Source organism: Drosophila hydei, unplaced genomic scaffold (assembly GCF_003285905.1).
Source record: "Drosophila hydei strain 15085-1641.00,03,60 unplaced genomic scaffold, DhydRS2 tig00008119-arrow-pilon, whole genome shotgun sequence".
Classification (NCBI taxonomy): Eukaryota; Metazoa; Arthropoda; class Insecta; order Diptera; family Drosophilidae; genus Drosophila; species Drosophila hydei.
This window is the reverse complement of record NW_022045830.1, coordinates 6,972,087-6,988,868: the sequence shown is the minus strand read 5'-3', so window position 1 is coordinate 6,988,868 and position 16,782 is coordinate 6,972,087. Positions and strand designations below refer to the sequence as shown.

General features: G+C 41.7%; 1 protein-coding gene and 1 long non-coding RNA gene across 3 annotated transcripts; both read right to left on the bottom strand.

The window, feature by feature from the left end:
* Nucleotides 1-863: 863 nt before the first annotated feature.
* On the bottom strand, nucleotides 864-10,412 carry LOC111601991 (serine/threonine-protein kinase Warts). Its single transcript, XM_023318880.2, has 8 exons — nucleotides 9,920-10,412; nucleotides 3,363-4,838; nucleotides 2,376-3,285; nucleotides 2,194-2,314; nucleotides 1,971-2,086; nucleotides 1,831-1,909; nucleotides 1,566-1,761; nucleotides 864-1,512 (listed from the first exon to the last, which is right to left on the bottom strand). Exons 1-8 carry the CDS (start codon nucleotides 10,040-10,042, stop codon nucleotides 1,111-1,113), a joined length of 3,423 nt encoding a protein of 1,140 aa, XP_023174648.2. The 5' UTR covers nucleotides 10,043-10,412; the 3' UTR covers nucleotides 864-1,110.
* Nucleotides 10,413-10,825: 413 nt separating this feature from the next.
* LOC115483331 lies at nucleotides 10,826-16,652 on the bottom strand. Of its 2 annotated transcripts, none has more exons than XR_003944313.1 (3): nucleotides 16,540-16,652; nucleotides 10,949-11,059; nucleotides 10,826-10,859 (listed from the first exon to the last, which is right to left on the bottom strand). It is a non-coding gene; the product is annotated as an uncharacterized LOC115483331 (long non-coding RNA). The 2 variants fall into 2 exon arrangements; XR_003944312.1 differs by having other exon boundaries at nucleotides 10,830-10,859; nucleotides 10,945-11,059.
* Between the last annotated feature and the right edge of the window lie 130 nt (nucleotides 16,653-16,782).

Sequence of the window (16,782 nt, the reverse complement as noted above, 5' to 3'; positions counted from 1 at the left end):
TGATAAGAGTGATAGATATATATATATATCTGTGTAGATATATATATGAAGTTTAGTTCAGACCACGCCCGCGGGCATAGTATTTAAAATAGAGTTGTAGATTAGGCTTATAAGACCCGCTTATATCGCTAACTTGTCGCGATGCTGTGCGAGGATCGGTTCGTGTTGATCCGCGCACACAAAAATTTGTTGTTTGTCAATCTAAAGTTTCAAAGTGCCGCCAATGGCTCGAACTATCCAGCCTGCTGAAATAGCTGCCATCGACTAAACATTGTGAATTGGTCCAGGCTTAGTTAAATTCGCTTCTCCTATGAGTTCCTTTTCTTTCTTCGTTCTTTTTCTTCTTTTTTCAAGGCATATAAAGTGTGTGTAAATATGTATAGTTTTTGAGCACCAGGAAATTGGTTCAATTGTTTGTCAAAGTCTACATAAATTTAACATATATTCATATTATTATATAGATAAATATTCATTATATTTGACACTTAGCGTTCAATATCATTCATAACTATTTTTGTATTATATGTATATATATTTATATATATATATATGTACGTTTGTATTTGTAAATACGTGTACTTGTAGTGTACAAGATCTTTAGTTAACAAAAAATCAAAGTTTTGACTCATTTCATTTAAATTTATTCAGTTCATGCATTCAAGCATATATATGTATGTATATGTGTAGTCCCTTTTCTAGCCAACCGTATATAATTTGTTATAAATATGTATATTATATATATATGTATATAGTTCGTCTTGCTGATGTGTGTTGTTGTCCTTTTCAATAACTTCTAATATATATAAAAAATAATTAAAAAAAAAAAACAAAAAAATATGCCAGAAATTTAAATTGTTTTTTTTTTTTTTGTTTTTGCTCAGTGCCTCAACTTGTTTTTTTTTTTTTTGGCAACAAATTCAACTAAAACACTAACTGAATATTTGTATATAAAAAGTGTTAAGACTTAACAGCGCCGCTGTTAACACGCTGTTGGCACACTGTTAACGGCTGTTTAGGTGTGTGTGTGTATGTGCGTGCGGTTTGTTTTGTGACTATTTGACTAACAATGAAAATGATGGATTGATTGATTGATTGATTGACTGACTGTGCTCAGACATAGACCGGCGCCTGGTCGTCCGTCATGTCCGGCTGCTGTCGGTCATCGAAAAATCGCCTAAAGGTAAATTCGAAAAATCCATGGAATTGCCTATCATTCAGATCGATATCATCGCCACTGCTCAAATTGGAATCATTCGAGCGCAGCTTGTCGGGATCGACAGGATCAAAGTTGGACGTATCTGTGGGATGCTTTATTTCCGGTATATACGGCGCCTTCTGTTTACGCATGTCCGCAAAATCAATGCCCCTGAAGAACTCATGCGACTTCACCTCATCCACACTGTTGCCCAGCCGTCGATCCGCAGAAGCGCACAGTCGCCGTATAAGGTCTGTGGCCTCGCGTGACAGTTGCGCCTGCGGTGGTATATGTAGCGTCTTCTCCCAGTTAATAACCTGCAAATTAGATGAATGTTAACTCTGCTGCTGTGGCATACTCAGCTACGCACCTTTTGCTGCGTCTCCATGGAGGTGTTGGCCAGAAACGGTGGTCGACCCACCAGCATCTCATAGAGTATGACGCCCACGCTCCAGTAATCACACAGCTGCGTGTAGCCGCTGCGCTCCAGCACCTCCGGCGCTATATAGTTGGGTGTGCCGACCAGCGAGTGCGCCAGGACTCTTTGGTGATCGCGCATGCGCCGCCTGTGAAAAGGAATCAAGGAAGAAAACTGTCAGCATCTGATTTCTAGCTGGTCAAATGAATGCACCCACCTCTCGAGCACTGTGGGCTTGGTGCCATTCTCTGAGAAGTCCTCCCAAGGCTCCATGGAGTCCTGGCGGGAATGATTGCCTGCAAATATGCGATAACAATAAGTAACTGAGAGATTTGTTTGGAAGATGAGGCTAGCTACCATTCTCCTGGTAGTATTTGGAGTTGTGCGTCCATCTGAACCCAGTGCATAGACCAAAATCGGTGAGCTTTATATGCCCGTCTCGGTCGATGAGTATGTTGTCAGGCTTGATGTCCCTGCAAACGATAATCGATTAAAGAATGATGGAAAGGCATCGGATTGTTGTATGCAGAGCACAGTCCAGTTGGACTTTGTCTTTGCTCTACTTTGGCCCACTACACACCTGTGAATGAAGCCCATTTTGTGCACACTGTCCACGGCGCAGGTGACCTCGGCTATGTAGAAACGTGCCAGCGGTTCCTCGAAGATGCCCAGCTTGATCAGCAACGACATCAGATCGCCACCTGCGAGAGGAGAATGCGATTAGATGCCATCAACTATATTGGAATGCCAGGTAGAGCTTACCGGGTATGTAGTCCATAACGAAATATAAATTATCCTTATCCTGAAAACTATAGTAGAGCTTGACAACCCAGTTGTTGTCGGCCTCGGCCAGAATATCACGTTCGGCTTTCACATGTGCCACCTGGTTGCGCTTGAGAACATCGGCCTTGCGCAGCGTCTTCATCGCATACAAGTGATCAGAGGTGTCGATCTTGCGGACCAGCGTCACCTCACCAAAGGCGCCCACACCGATCGGCTTGATCTTGACGAACATGCTCTTGTCCATTTTGGCACGCTTGAGCCGTATGTAGTTGCTCTCCTTCTGGCTGAGCATCTTGCGCATCTCGATCTGCGTCTCGTCGGAGAGGCCCACCTTAAGCATTTCCTTTTCCAGCTGATTCTTGCGGAACGTGCGCTGGCGATACGATTTGATCACATTCTCGATATGCTGCTCCATAAAGAATTTGAATGCCTGCGGCGAGTATTGCCGTATGCGAAACTCTTTGCGCTCCTCCTCCTTCTCCTTGGAGATCTTTTTGCGTTCGGGTATGGGCGAGGCATGCTTGATCTTCTTGCACGCGGCAGATGCAGCCGCAGCAGCAGCTGCTGCACTTGCTGTCGTCGTAGAGCCGTTGCTGCCACTCGAGCTGTTGCCATTGCCGCCACTTCCGCCGTATTTGGCTGGCGGAATTGGCGGCGTTGTGGCTAAATTGCTATTGCTTATTTGAATGTTGTTATTGTTGTTGTTGTTGTGGTTGTTGTTTGTCGATTTCAGTTCAGGCGTCAGGTTGACATTGCTGTTGTTGCTGTGGTTATTATTGTTGTTGTTGCCAACTCCGGCCAACTCGGGCGTGGTAACGCGTGCGCTTTGATACGGCGGCGGCGGCGGCAGCTGCCGATTCCCATTGACATTGCTGCTGACGGCCAGCGCCTGTTAAAAGAAACGAGAGTTCAACATTAGTAAAGGCAGACAACATCCGAACCAGCTTTCGCTGTACCCCAACTCACCTTCTGTTGCTGTTGCTGCTGTTGCGCCTGCAGCTGTTGCTGCTGCTGCAATTGTTGTTGCTGCTGTTGCGCCTGCAGCGCACGCAATGCCTGCAGCTGTTGCTGCTGCTGTTGTTGCTGCTGTTGTTGCTGCTGTTGCTGCTGCTGTTGTTGCTGCTGCTGTTGCTGTGGCTGCGGCGTTGTGGCCGCCTTGGCCTGCATGCTCTTGGCATAGGAAGGTGGTTCCATGCAGGCCGCTTTAACCACCACGCCGCCATTCAGTGCGCTGGCCATTAGCGGCGGCGTTGTGGGCGTGGGTGGCTTCACTGCACCCGGCACCACCACCGTGGACGTGGGCACGAGAAGTGGCGAGTGCTGCTGGGCAGCGGCGGCCGCTTGCTGTTGCTGCTGCACCACCGCTGGCGACTTTTGGGGATAGGAGGGCGGCGCGGCGAGCACATGCACGGGCGAATTGCTGGCGGAGGCGCTGACCGGCGACTGGGGCGCCACAGCCGTCTGCAGCACTGGCTTCTGCACCTGAGTGGACTTGACGCTCTGCATGATGATTGGCTGCTGCGTGCGCGCCTGATAGACGCGTGGCTGTGGCCGTGCAACGCCCGTGGAGGCGGGCAATATGCCGCTGGCATTGCTCACGGTTATCGGACTGGGTGACCCCGCCGAGGTGGCCGAGTAGATGCCGCTGCTGGGCGACTTGCGGTAATCGGATTGCTGCGACTGCGTCGGCGATTGTCGCGACTGCATGGAGGCTGTGTAGCTGGGCGGTGGCGGTGGAGCGCTGACAACCACCGTATTTTTGAGATAGGGCGGCGGTGGTTCAACGACGGCACCGCTACCCGCGCCCGGATACATGTTGAGCGCCTTCATCTGCTGCGTCAGCTGCTGCTGTGCCTTGATCCCGCTCCCGTTTTGGGGTATGACCGGCGAGGTGCCACGCGTCGTCGGGCAGCTGGGCGTGATCGCTGCCGGACGATTCAGTGCGGGCGAGCGGCGCTTGAACATCTGATTGGTGGGTGGCGGTGGCGGGGGTGTCGCCGAGCTGCCCATGCCGGTGGGATTACGCGGCGGTGGCGCCGGCGGCGCCGCATCACTGAAGCTGCTCGGCGAGGGCGAGTACTGCCCGGTGCTGGCTCGTCCGCTCAGCTGCTGGTGGGTGTGTGAGTGCGGGCTATCCGAACGGGAGCTGCCCGCACCAGAGTCGAGCGCCGGACTGCAGCGCAGATAGTGCGTCGGCGTGTCACGCTCAATGCTCGGCTTGCGTATTAGCTTGGGCGGTATCAGAGCGTTGATCATCTTTGGCACGTGCCCGTTGGCCGTGGGCAGAGCGACGACGGCCACAGCGACCGGGGATGGGGGCACGACGACATCGGGTGAGGGAGACGCCGACGCCGATGGTGGCTCCAATGACGGCTTTGCGTGGTGGTAATCGGGCGCATCGTTGCGGCCATTGGTGGCGGTATATCGCAGAGGTGTGTAATTCTGTAAATTGAAATCGATAAGTCAAATTGTCATGTCTATAAATTGATCGATAATTGTAAATCTATAAGCTAGACTAATAGATAATATTATTAAATTTATTGGCTTAATTATTTATATTTATTGATTACATTAATGACACCGATTTATTTTTCAAAACAAATTTAAAGTATATTTTGAATTATATTTATATTACTCTTTTATTATATCCATATATCCTAACCCCCACTGTCTACGCCACTGCTCGAGCAACATTCCTGCTGTGTAAGAAACTATATTTGTGTATAAATATAAATATAGGTATGTGTATGTGTGTGTGTGTGTGCGTGTGCTTGGTAGCTGTTCAAAAACTAAACAAAAGGCGCGCATACAAAATAAAAACAAAAATGCGAACAGCGCCTAAAACAAAAGGCACAAGAAACGCGGTTGCCAAAGCAATGAAATCAAATTCTTGCCATCGTTCAGAAATTCCTAAAAGTCAGGAGCACACAAATACACACACTCGCATGAACACTATATCCAGAGAGCAAACGAAAACAGGCGCACAGACTCAGAGAGTGAGAGAAAGAGTGGGAGAGAGCTCATTGAGCGAGCAACAACAATAATAGCAGCAAAGCGATCGGCGGCTGACAGATTGCAGCAAACAGACAACAGGGCAGGCAACCTTCAGTTAGAGCATATGCATGGTTGTGTGTGTTCTTCTTTTTTTGTTTCTTCTGCTGCCGCGGCTGCTACCCGTTTTACGCATTCTTTTAATGCTACTACATCATCTTGTTTCTTTTGTGTCTGATCCTCGCATTTTGACTTTGCCGTGCGACTGACTTTGCATGAGTGATGGCCGTAAATATCGTGATGGCTGCGTGACATGAAATATGTGCAGAGTCACGCACGGTCATGCAATTGAATGTCAGTTCAAATGTTAAGCTGATGCTGTTCATGTTAATGAACGAGTTAAAAGGAAATAAAGTAGAACATCAGCCAAAAATAAGAGTGGGAAAATACAATTTATTATGCACTTGTACATTTTGTATTTTTAAACAACATGTACTACGCATCTCTAGCAGATATATATGTATGCATTACACTCAAGTGGGCGAACGTTTGATGTGCGGCCAGACTAATTAAAACCAAGGACGCGAAACCCAACAAAAGAGACCCCCAGCAGACAAGCCGACGCGCTTGTCGTTCGCCTGATCCGTTCCGCCTTACAAGCAAACCAATTGATAGCAAATTAGCTGAAGAGCCAATGGGCCCACTAAATCGGCTGAACTGTTAGAACCCGTGTCACGACAAATTTTCAAATTAAAATAAATTGGATTTGCGGGTAGGTCGGTAGGTGGACGGAGAAATGCAAGCACTTTCGCTAATCCACTTAAGAGACCGAGCAATGCAATTGCCAATTGGGCAATACGTAAACCCAGACACTTAACGCCTTGACCGAAATCACTTTGAACCTGACAAGATACATATATAAAGAAATATGTATAAATATGTACGTATTTTATGTATTCTCCAACAAAAATTCGACGAGAAATGTGAAAAAATTTATTGGGCTTTTCTTGGCCCAAACACACAAACATAATTTGGCCATAAGATATATCAAAATTCTTGGCAAATGGCTAAAATACATACATATGTATGTATATGTATATGTATATGTATATGTATATATATATATATACATATCTGCCATATATCACAGTGGGTACGTATGTAAATATTTGCTCATAACATACGTATATACTAGATATTTATTTTTTGGGGAATGCTAAGATTCTTTTTGTGTCTTGCTGTCTTTTGTTATTATTAGAGACGGGCCATGTTAATTTCGGACTTTTGCTGAAAATGATATATGTGTATTTATTTAGGTGAAAATTCCTAGGAAAATCGCGACATAACGCGCAAAAAACTCGCCGAAAATTAAATTAAAATCGCACACTGGGGAACGCGTACCAAAATAATTCTGAATAGCGCTCCCGATTGGGGAATTCAGATGAATTTGTTAATTACGACGCCAATTAGAGAAGATCTATATCTAAATACAAAAGAAGAAAGTCGTATTTTGAGTTATAAATCGAAATCATAGGGGGAAAACGGATCAATTAAATTTTCTAAGAATTGGTTGTATAAAGTTTTGCTATAGATTTTTAGTATTGGGGTTAAAAGTATTGTTTGTGAACAGATGATAATTAATTAATAAATATCTATATTTAAAGTCTATTTTTATAATCACGTGATTTATCTAGCTTAAAGATATGAAGCATGTATAGCGAGCAACTGACCTTTATTATCTAACTGTGCGCATACTTTTGGCTGCGGCTGTATGCGAGTTATAAATAGCTTTTAAGGTATATGACAACCAATTAGAGCTTAGAGCTGGATTACAAATGTATGTGTGTGTGTTTGTGTCTTGATAAGCCTATAGCTCACAATGGACATGGAAGAGTGACTGAGAGGTAGAGACAGGGGGTGAGCTTTGCATTGTTTGATTTGATTGCCTTTGCGTGTTGACTAATTTATTTATGCATTTTTTTTCTGCCTGTCGCTCGTATTTATATATTTTTTAATTTTTATAATGGCATTTAGCCCATTGTCGTCGACATTTGGCGTTGGTTGACGTTGGCGTTAGCTGTTAAATTTATTTCGAACGTTTTGTTATTTTAATTAGTTCTACGTAAGGTTTTCTCAAATATTTGTGTGATTTTATTTATGTCGTCTTTCTTCTTCTTCGTTTTGCCTTGATTTGGTCTGTATTCGTGTTTGCCGGCTGCGTGGTTCGTGTCTATGCTAGGCTACGCTACGCTTCGATATTTATAACATTGTCAAAGATCGTTTTATGGTAGCTGCTGCCGCCGATTCTGCTGCTGCTGTTGCTGGCTGCCCATAAGAGGCAGCGGTCGGTGCGTGGGCCGAAAAGTGTTGAGCGGGCCATGAATAAATTGTATTTATTTATCGTTTTCGAACGCCCCCATACATGTATGGCCCGAAGCCGGAGGCGTGGCAACAGTTCACCATATATGAACAGATTATGGCCTGGTATTTAGTACGCAGCATGACTAATTAGCAAAAGCCACGTGGCTGCCGGCGAAAGTTAGCCAAAAAAAAAAGAGAAGTGATGAAGCAAAATACCCTGTGGAAAATAGCCTGCAGCATAAAATGGCAACTGTCAATGCGGCTGGTCAGAACAATTTGCCGCATCCCGTCAGCAACTAAAACCGGCAACTCCTGCTTTAGGAAGATTCTTGGTGGGGCGGAGTTGGTGCAACGGCTTAGCCGCAGGAATGTTTGGCTAATCGCATGGATCGAGCGTTCGATCATAATTTACAATCGCACAAAACAGTAGCTGGCAGTGGAATCGTAAAATTTTAAATTAATGACCCGTCAGATCATATTTAAGCATTTTTACGACTTGCGTCCAGTTGCTGCCACTGCCATTGGCACTGCCGCGACGGTGCCACTGCCGGTGCCGCGACGTGAGGCTGCACTTTCGGCTGGAGGCAAAACAATCGATAAACCAAACAAAGTTTATAAATGATTATTTGCCAACTTGTGTTGGCAAATTGTACACCAAGTTATTTTATTAAGTGGACTTGGGCAACAAATGCAATGCGCTCATGCTCGCTCTTTCTAACGCGCGGTATTTTTGAACAGCTTTGCTTTCTGCGCACTCTTTCGGCAATGCTTTTTCGAACTTTTGACAGCTGTGACGTCAATGCTTAATATCCAGGCCGATCGCGTGCACCCACACACATACAAAGCAAAAGCACGTATTTACTCACGCATAGCAAGTGAGAGAGAGAGAGAGCGAACTGGACATTTTGTCTGGCAGCGCAAGCCGCCCACTCAGATACCACATGAATAGCAGTTGTATGATTGCGTATGTGTGTGTATGGAATGGCAGAAGGTCAATTGCATTTCGTTGGCAGTTCATTAATTTCATTTCAAGCTCTCTGCAGCTATTTTTAGCACAAACAAACACACGCACAGAGACACATGCACACCCACAACTTTTCTATTCGCTTCGCCTCTGTGACTAGCATTTTATCTTTTAGCCAGTCTAATTGCCAACTCCTGTCGCCCACTTGCAGCAGCGGCAGCAATTTGACAAATGTCTTGGCCAACATTGATGTATTATTACTGTATTTTACATGGCCGCTGGCACAGGTGAGCATCACGCGTCGGCTCGTGCCATCAGCTGAACATGTTTTCATAAAGCGCCCACGCAGCAGCCTCAACAAAGTTGTTCTTGTGTTGATATTGGTGTTTTCGTATTTTGTTTTATTGTTGTTATTCTTTTTCATTGCGCGTCGCCCGACATGCGTTTTATCTAGTTGTTAATCTTTTATTAGTTGTCGTGTTTTTGGTTTCTTCTTCTCTGTTGTTATCCTATTCTACGCATGAAAAATGTTGCCGCATCATTTGTAAAGCACTAAAACAAACTAAAACAGAGCGAGGGGAACAGAGACAGCGTCGTTGTGCTCGTGTTTCACTTAACAAATTCCCGTTATTTCCCTTTTAGCATTTTCTGTAACATTGCATAGTTAGCTGCGTTAAGTTCCGCAGAGTGAATCATCAATGGAATTTTATGCTCTAATCAGTGTTCGTGTTTACGAAACTTTTAAGTGCGTTAACATTTAAAGAAATTCCCCTGATACCATTTTTATTGAGTCTAACAACCTCTGATTAGTGTATTATCATTTTTATTTATTTTTATCAATTGTCAAATTTAATACCGTGATAATATATTATAATCTCTAATATAGCCTACGTTTATTTTCGACTTTGTTCATTTATTAAATTAAACATTTGACGCAATTTGCCAGGCATTAATATTTTCTACATTATTTGATCCCTCAATTGCAACAGAAAATGACTTTTAGCAAGACTGAGAGATAGGGAAAAAGAGAGAGGAAGGGCTTTCAGGCGCAAATCTAATTGTTTCTAACAAAAAAGTGGATGTAAATTGACAGTGGTTAACAATAAATACATATTTATGTATATTTTAATAGATATTTAAATTTATTAATATATGCCTTCATATACCTAAATATTGAATTGTATTATCATTCATAAATTTGGCTTACCTGATTATTTCTATGATTATTTTGTACTTCGAATCGTGTTAGATCCTGTTTAATGCTCTCGAGCGCTTCCGCTGTGTATTTATCATTGGGGCGACCGCCCCTTTTTTCGCCCGCTGGATGCATTATGCTGCTGCTTCTTCTCTTTGTGATATTTAGCACTCATATCACAAAATGCTCCACACTCTCACACGCGCACAACACGAACACACACACGAGCACGCACTCACTCACTCACTCACACACACACGCACACGCACACACACAACCACACACACACGCACTTAGCAAGACGCAGATGCGCTCACTAAACAGCAGCAGCAGCAGCTATTTAATTTAAATAAATACTTTATGCTTATTTCTGTGTGCGTGTGTGTGTGAGAGAGAGAAGAATCTTTTATTTCTCTTTCTCTTCTTCAGATTCTTTTAGGTGGTTTAGTGGCTGTTGTTGTCGTTGTTGTTGTGCTCGTTCTTTTTGCTTTTGTTGTGGTTTGTATTTTGATGTTGCTTTTATTTTGAGGCACTTTTTTCGCTTTTGTATTTGAAACGTGTGTTGACTTTTTATAATAAACTATTTACTAGTCTTGGCTTAAGGTAAGTATGCGTCTATTAAGCTTTATGATGGTTTTATTGTCGTTGTTTTTGTTTCGCGCTCGTTTCGTATGTTGTTTTTGTTTTTCACCATTCGCTTAATTCTTCACTAAGGCACTTCATTTGCATTATAATAAAAACATTTTTTTGCTTGCTGCACAAATTCATTTTGCATGTAAATATATTCACAGATTTCTGTGTATGTTGTTGTTAAGTCTTCATTTCGTATCACATTTTTTGCTGCTGCCCTTTTTATTCATTTCATTTTATTATCATTTTGTTTTATCACACATTCTGGCATCATCATCATCATCATCATCATCGGCAATACAATTAATATTTTAGGCGGGCACTGGAAGTCACTCGATGAATGAATTTGAATATTTGAATATAAATTATGTATGTATATGTGTGTGTGCACGTATGCACATACATACATACGCAGATATATTGGCTGATGCTGATTTTGATTTGATTTAGCCGCGGCAGAGCACAACACACGGCTTGACGGAATTTTAATTAATAATATACACGATCGATGTCGCCAACTTGCTGAAAATAGACACAAAACAGACGAAACAAAATAACTAAAACAGAAGAGGAAAATCAACGCAAGTGTGCCTCCAGCAACAGTGTTCAACTAGTAGATACCCTGTATTAAGATTAATTTTTTATTTTCACTTACTTTATCATATTCATTTATTTACTTATCTATGTTTATCTTAGATCTCATTATGTTACAAGATATATTTCATATATATATTAACATATCAATCAATCAGAGCCTATACTTTCAATATAACTTTTATATTATATTATTCCAACTCTTCTGTGTTTGCATACTCAGGCTAACAAAATGCTATTTACAGGGTATACAAAAAAATTGTCACACGCTACGCAGATGCGACGCGTTTTAAAGGCAACTAAACAGCTCCATCACTCATGCACATACAAACACAAACACACGTATACACAGTTATTCACGCAGCGGACATTTACATGCCGAAGACGTGAGTCAGAAGAGAGACACGCAGTGAGCTACAAAGCTTTCTGTTACAGTTCTTTTTTTAGGGGGCATTAAACACAATGGAATTGGCAGCACTTGTCATATTGGAATGATTTGCACGCTTTGCAAAGGTGACTTTTAAGTGGAAAGTTGGAAAGTCTGGCGGCGTATGATCATAATTTATGCATCGAGCAGCGCATTATGTCATAATCGTATTCCAGGAAGCGTATAAATTCCCTTAAAATCATTTTTATGACGAACCATCAAATTCACACTATCAAATTGACGAATTACGAACTGCTGTGGGGACAAGGGCAAGAAAGATTGGCGTGCGCACCTGACTATGAAAATGAGCTGACCACTAATAAACAAACACACACATATGATTGCATGTGTGTACACACACATATATATATATATATATATATATATATATATATATATATATATATATATATATATATATATATATATATATTCACACAGCTACACAAATATGTAAACAAACAGACGAAATTGCTGAAAAATTTCGGCAAATTGTGCCAAGTGCAAATGAGTAAACCGAAAAGCAATTGCTGCTTGGTTTGTGTATATGCAAATTAACACTTTACTTTAACATGGATACATTCTAAGCAATATGTAAGGACTTGAGCTGGAATACTCTTATACTGTTAACCATTATTCATTAAATGCAAAGCAAAAAGATGGTGAGAGAATTTCCTTTGTTAGCATGTTGCATTGTTTATTTCCCTTGCATTTTCGATATGAGCTCAATTTTATATATATGAGAAATTTTAAGGAACTTATTCCACTTCTGATTAGAATATTATTCCATATTATGGAATTCACTAAATTTATTTGCATTTAAGCTGTTGGAATGCAAAAAAACTCCCCTTAAAATACATAAATACAGACGTACACATGTATATCAAAGCAAATGTCGTTTCATAAATTTAGCTTGTGTACATATTTTGCACCGTCTAAAGAGTTTAATTATTTTGTTGACAGAAGTTAACTTTTGCGCCTTGTTTTGTTGACGCTACGCATTTTGCTATAGTGCTGTGGAATGCTGAATTTAGAGACTTCGGATGTACATAGGCATATAGCTCTATACACTTAGATAAGCGAGACTGAAGGTGCTTGGGATAATAAACAAACACGCGCCAAATTCAAATGTCAACAACGTCTGCCCCCAGAGCAAGACCCACGGGCCTCGGCCCCTTCCCTCTCAATTGCTGCGAGCTTTTTGCCAATTTGGGAAATTTTTGCATTCCATACATACCGCAAAAAAGAGAAACAGATATAAATATATCCAATAACTAATTAACAATACAAATAAACTGAAACAAATGTGCACACACACACGCATAGACAACTGTGAACGTACATGTGCTTGTGTGTGTGTGTGAGTAAGAGAGGGATTTTTGATGCGTTATTAAGCGGCTCGTTGAATGCGATGCTATTGGAATTTTTAATTGTTTAATTGCGGCCAAATTTTTGCTTGCCTGACTTGAAAGACAATATGCCGCATTTGCGACATTTTTATGAGCTATTATGAGCATTAGGCATTCAAAGGTAATACAGAAATCACAGCAGGCCAACGACTAGCGACTAGCGAAAAGAGAGCAGAAGCGATATATGTATGTCGCTCTCTGTCAAGTAGCTTGTCACATTTTTACAGCTGTGCTGTTGATTACATGGCCTCTGTTAAGTTGTATGTTAATGGTCCATGTAAGAGCCTATTTTTAGTTAGTTTCTCTATTGCCCAAACGTCACTAAAAACTATCGTAAAATGCGTACGATGGTGTGATTATATATGTGTGTGTGTGGGGGGAGTCGCGTGCGCATGTAAAAAGCATAAGAAATTGGCCATCAAAATGCAAGGCAAGTGGAAAAGCAAATAAAATACATAACAGAAATGCCAGTCGCAGGCCACAGAGACCAGCACACAAGCAGCGAGTTTAAGAGAGTGTGAGAGCAAGTTGTCTCTCTCTCACACACACACGCGCATTCGCTTGCTCGCCTTGCTGGGCAGAATATAAAAATAGTATTAGTTGCTGATTATTATTGCAAAAATGCGCATTCCTCGGCGACTTATCCCCACAAGGCGGCTGCTGCTGCTGCCTGCCTGCCTACTGCTCCACTCTCTGTGTTTTCGTTTCGTTTTCCCTTTTTCATACACTCACACACACACACACATGCGAGTGTGCAGCATTATGCATGTGTGTGTGCAGTTGCAACAGGCATGTTTCAAAATGTGTGGAAAAAGAGAAGAAAAGAAAAAAAATTGAAGCAAGAAGCAAGAAAAACGAGCTAAATTGCATTTTCGTCGTCGTCGACGTTGTCGCTCGTCGATTGCAACTTGCAGCAGCCAGCGACGACGACGTCGTAAACAGTGGCGTGCTGCTAGGGGGGTTGCGCTTAAACTCTCCATGCGCTGCCATCAATGGCCAAACGCCCACCCCTTCGCCCTAACCAACACAAACTAGACGCAGAAGCAAACTGGGCCCCGGCTTGACTTGGCCTGGCCAGGCCTGGTCACTTTTTTATCGTTCATTTACTTTTAAAAAGCAGCAGCAGAAAAATCAGCAACAACAACAGATCACTGTATTTATTGCCTTGCTCATGCCTGGACTCTGTGTGTGTGTGTTTTTGGAATGCACACGAGCACATAGACAACGCCTCACCTGTTTAGTCGCTGCCTGCAGGCGGAGCAGCCCACAACAACAACAACTGCAGCAGCAACAGCCATACAAACACACACACACACACAGACACATACTATAATCCACTACGAATTGCATGCTGGAATGTGAATGGAATCTCAACAATTTTTAGCGTCGTTGGCGTTGACGCCGTCGACGTCGCCGTCGCCGTTGCCGTTGACGTTGTTTGGCGCAACTTTTTGCACGTCAAATCAAAAAAATAAATAAATAAATATGAAAAATTCAAAATAAATCACGTAAAAAACAAGCAATTACAATGTGATGTATGCAAATGTATGTAAAGCTAAGCAAATACATTAGGTTATGAACGTATGTATATATGTCACTCAGTTGACAAAGCCAAAATATACAAATGCGCATACATACACACATATACATATATGAAGCTGCTTGAGAAATTATTGTCGTACTGACATTGACGTTCATCTCTAAGCAGAAGCAGCAGAGGCAGAGGCAGAGGCAGCGGCTGAAGCAGAGACCAAAGCAGCGACAGCGCAGCAGCTGCCTCTAATTACAAGCGCACCCGCAGTTGTTACTATTGTTGTCGTTGTTATTGTTGCAGTTACTTGTGCCACATTTTGCATCTCTCATATTTACATTTACATTGCAAACACGTTGACGTTGATGTTGTTGTTTCTTTCAAATTTATTGTCATAAAGGTATTCCTTCAAGTTTTAGGTTTGCACAAACATAAAAATAAAGTTCATCAAGGCCAAATACGGTCACACTCATTCGACATATGAATACAGACACATATTACACATATTCAGATATATATAATAATCAAAAATAAGATCGATAAATTTAGATTTTCTTTTATTAATAAGAAACTAACTCAAATTTGTCTATGATTTTTCTTAAAAGTGTATAAGGAGTTCTTCTTAGTGAAAGATCACTGTATTAAGACAGAACAAATGTTATGCACACTACCTACTTTTGATAATTTGTTTTATTCGCGTTAATAGATAAGATTTTGCAACAATTTTTGTTTGCATTTTTGCATTAAGAATTGTTTTATTTACTTTTTTTGTACGCAGATCGCATTTCGTGTTCCCCGTACAAACAGATTCACCTGGCTATTACGGCGAAACCTAATGATACCCATAGGTGTATAGGTGTATTGGATGACAGTAAACTAATTGTTTTGCCAGATTGTTTGTCTGTTTTATTTATTTATGTTCACTGTTTATGGAGAAGCCTAACATATAGAATAAACAGTTGCTTAATTGCTTTATAATTCACATTATTTCCACATTAATTGACTCATTACAGCTGTTATCGATAGTATTTCGAATATAAGGAGAATCATCATAAGACAATTTTGATCTCTTCATATTAGTTTCAGCGTTGATATTTATTTCTCCATATAACTTATCAAAGGAGTATCCCTCATGTTCAATTCAGCTGTCTCATGAGTAACTGTTGTTGTTGCTCTTGTTAGCTATTGTTTGCTTTTGAATTTTCATTTTCTAATTGTTGCTGCGGCTGCGGCTGTAATTGTTGCAATTGTTTTAAACAAATTGCATGCGAATTTTACAAACGCCCACAAAATGACGAGTTTTGACACCTGAATTATAACGGCAATTAGCAGCAGATGGCATTCCAAGAGAGAGACATACAGTTTGAGAGACAGAGAAAGAAAGAGAGAGAGACTGTTTTAAGGACAACGGGGAGAGGCGCATAATTATGCACACATATACACACAAACGTACACGATCGCACGCATACACAAAAACATATGCAGCAGAATGGAAAAGGGATGGAAGAAGGGCGTGCAGCTAGAGCGGAGCCGTTGCAGCTGAAGAATTTAATCCGATTTGTAGTAATGTAACGAGCGCGCAGATATTGCGAGCAACGACATCGGAGTGCGGTGGGGAGGGGCGTAGAGTTAGAAAAAGCAACACACGCACACACACACACATGCTATCATACTTGCTCACACACTGGCACTCACGAACTGCGCGTAGTGAGAAGAAAAATATGTAAATAGATGAACCGTTGCATGCATTTGGCATTTTATTTTGGATTTTCCACAAAGCTACAAAATGCACTCACACACTTGCGTTTTCTATGTAGGTTTTCTTGGATATATATGCATATATGTATTTGTACATACATATAAAATTTTTTTTTTAGAAAGAGAAACAGAGCCAACCAGCACAATTGGAAATACATACATACACGAGACACATATACACACACACGCACGCACGAACTGAGAAGTACTGAATTTTCGATCGCTAACCAAACGTCTCGCGCACTATTTTCTTATGGTATCGTTGCGTTTTCTTTTAATTTACCTTCACGCGCTGCGTTTTCGCACTTTTCACAAATTTTCCTCCACCTCCACGCGCTGCGTTGTTTTAATTAATAATAATAGATGAGCGATATATTGTGGTGGTTGAGCGATCGACTGTGTACAGAATGTGGTGGTTAGACGACAGTTTAATTTACAGACTTGCACGGAGCATCGTTATCGATAACATGCTTAAAAATGGGTACCACTGAAATTGTCCACTCAGCTTATAGCTGAATATTACAAC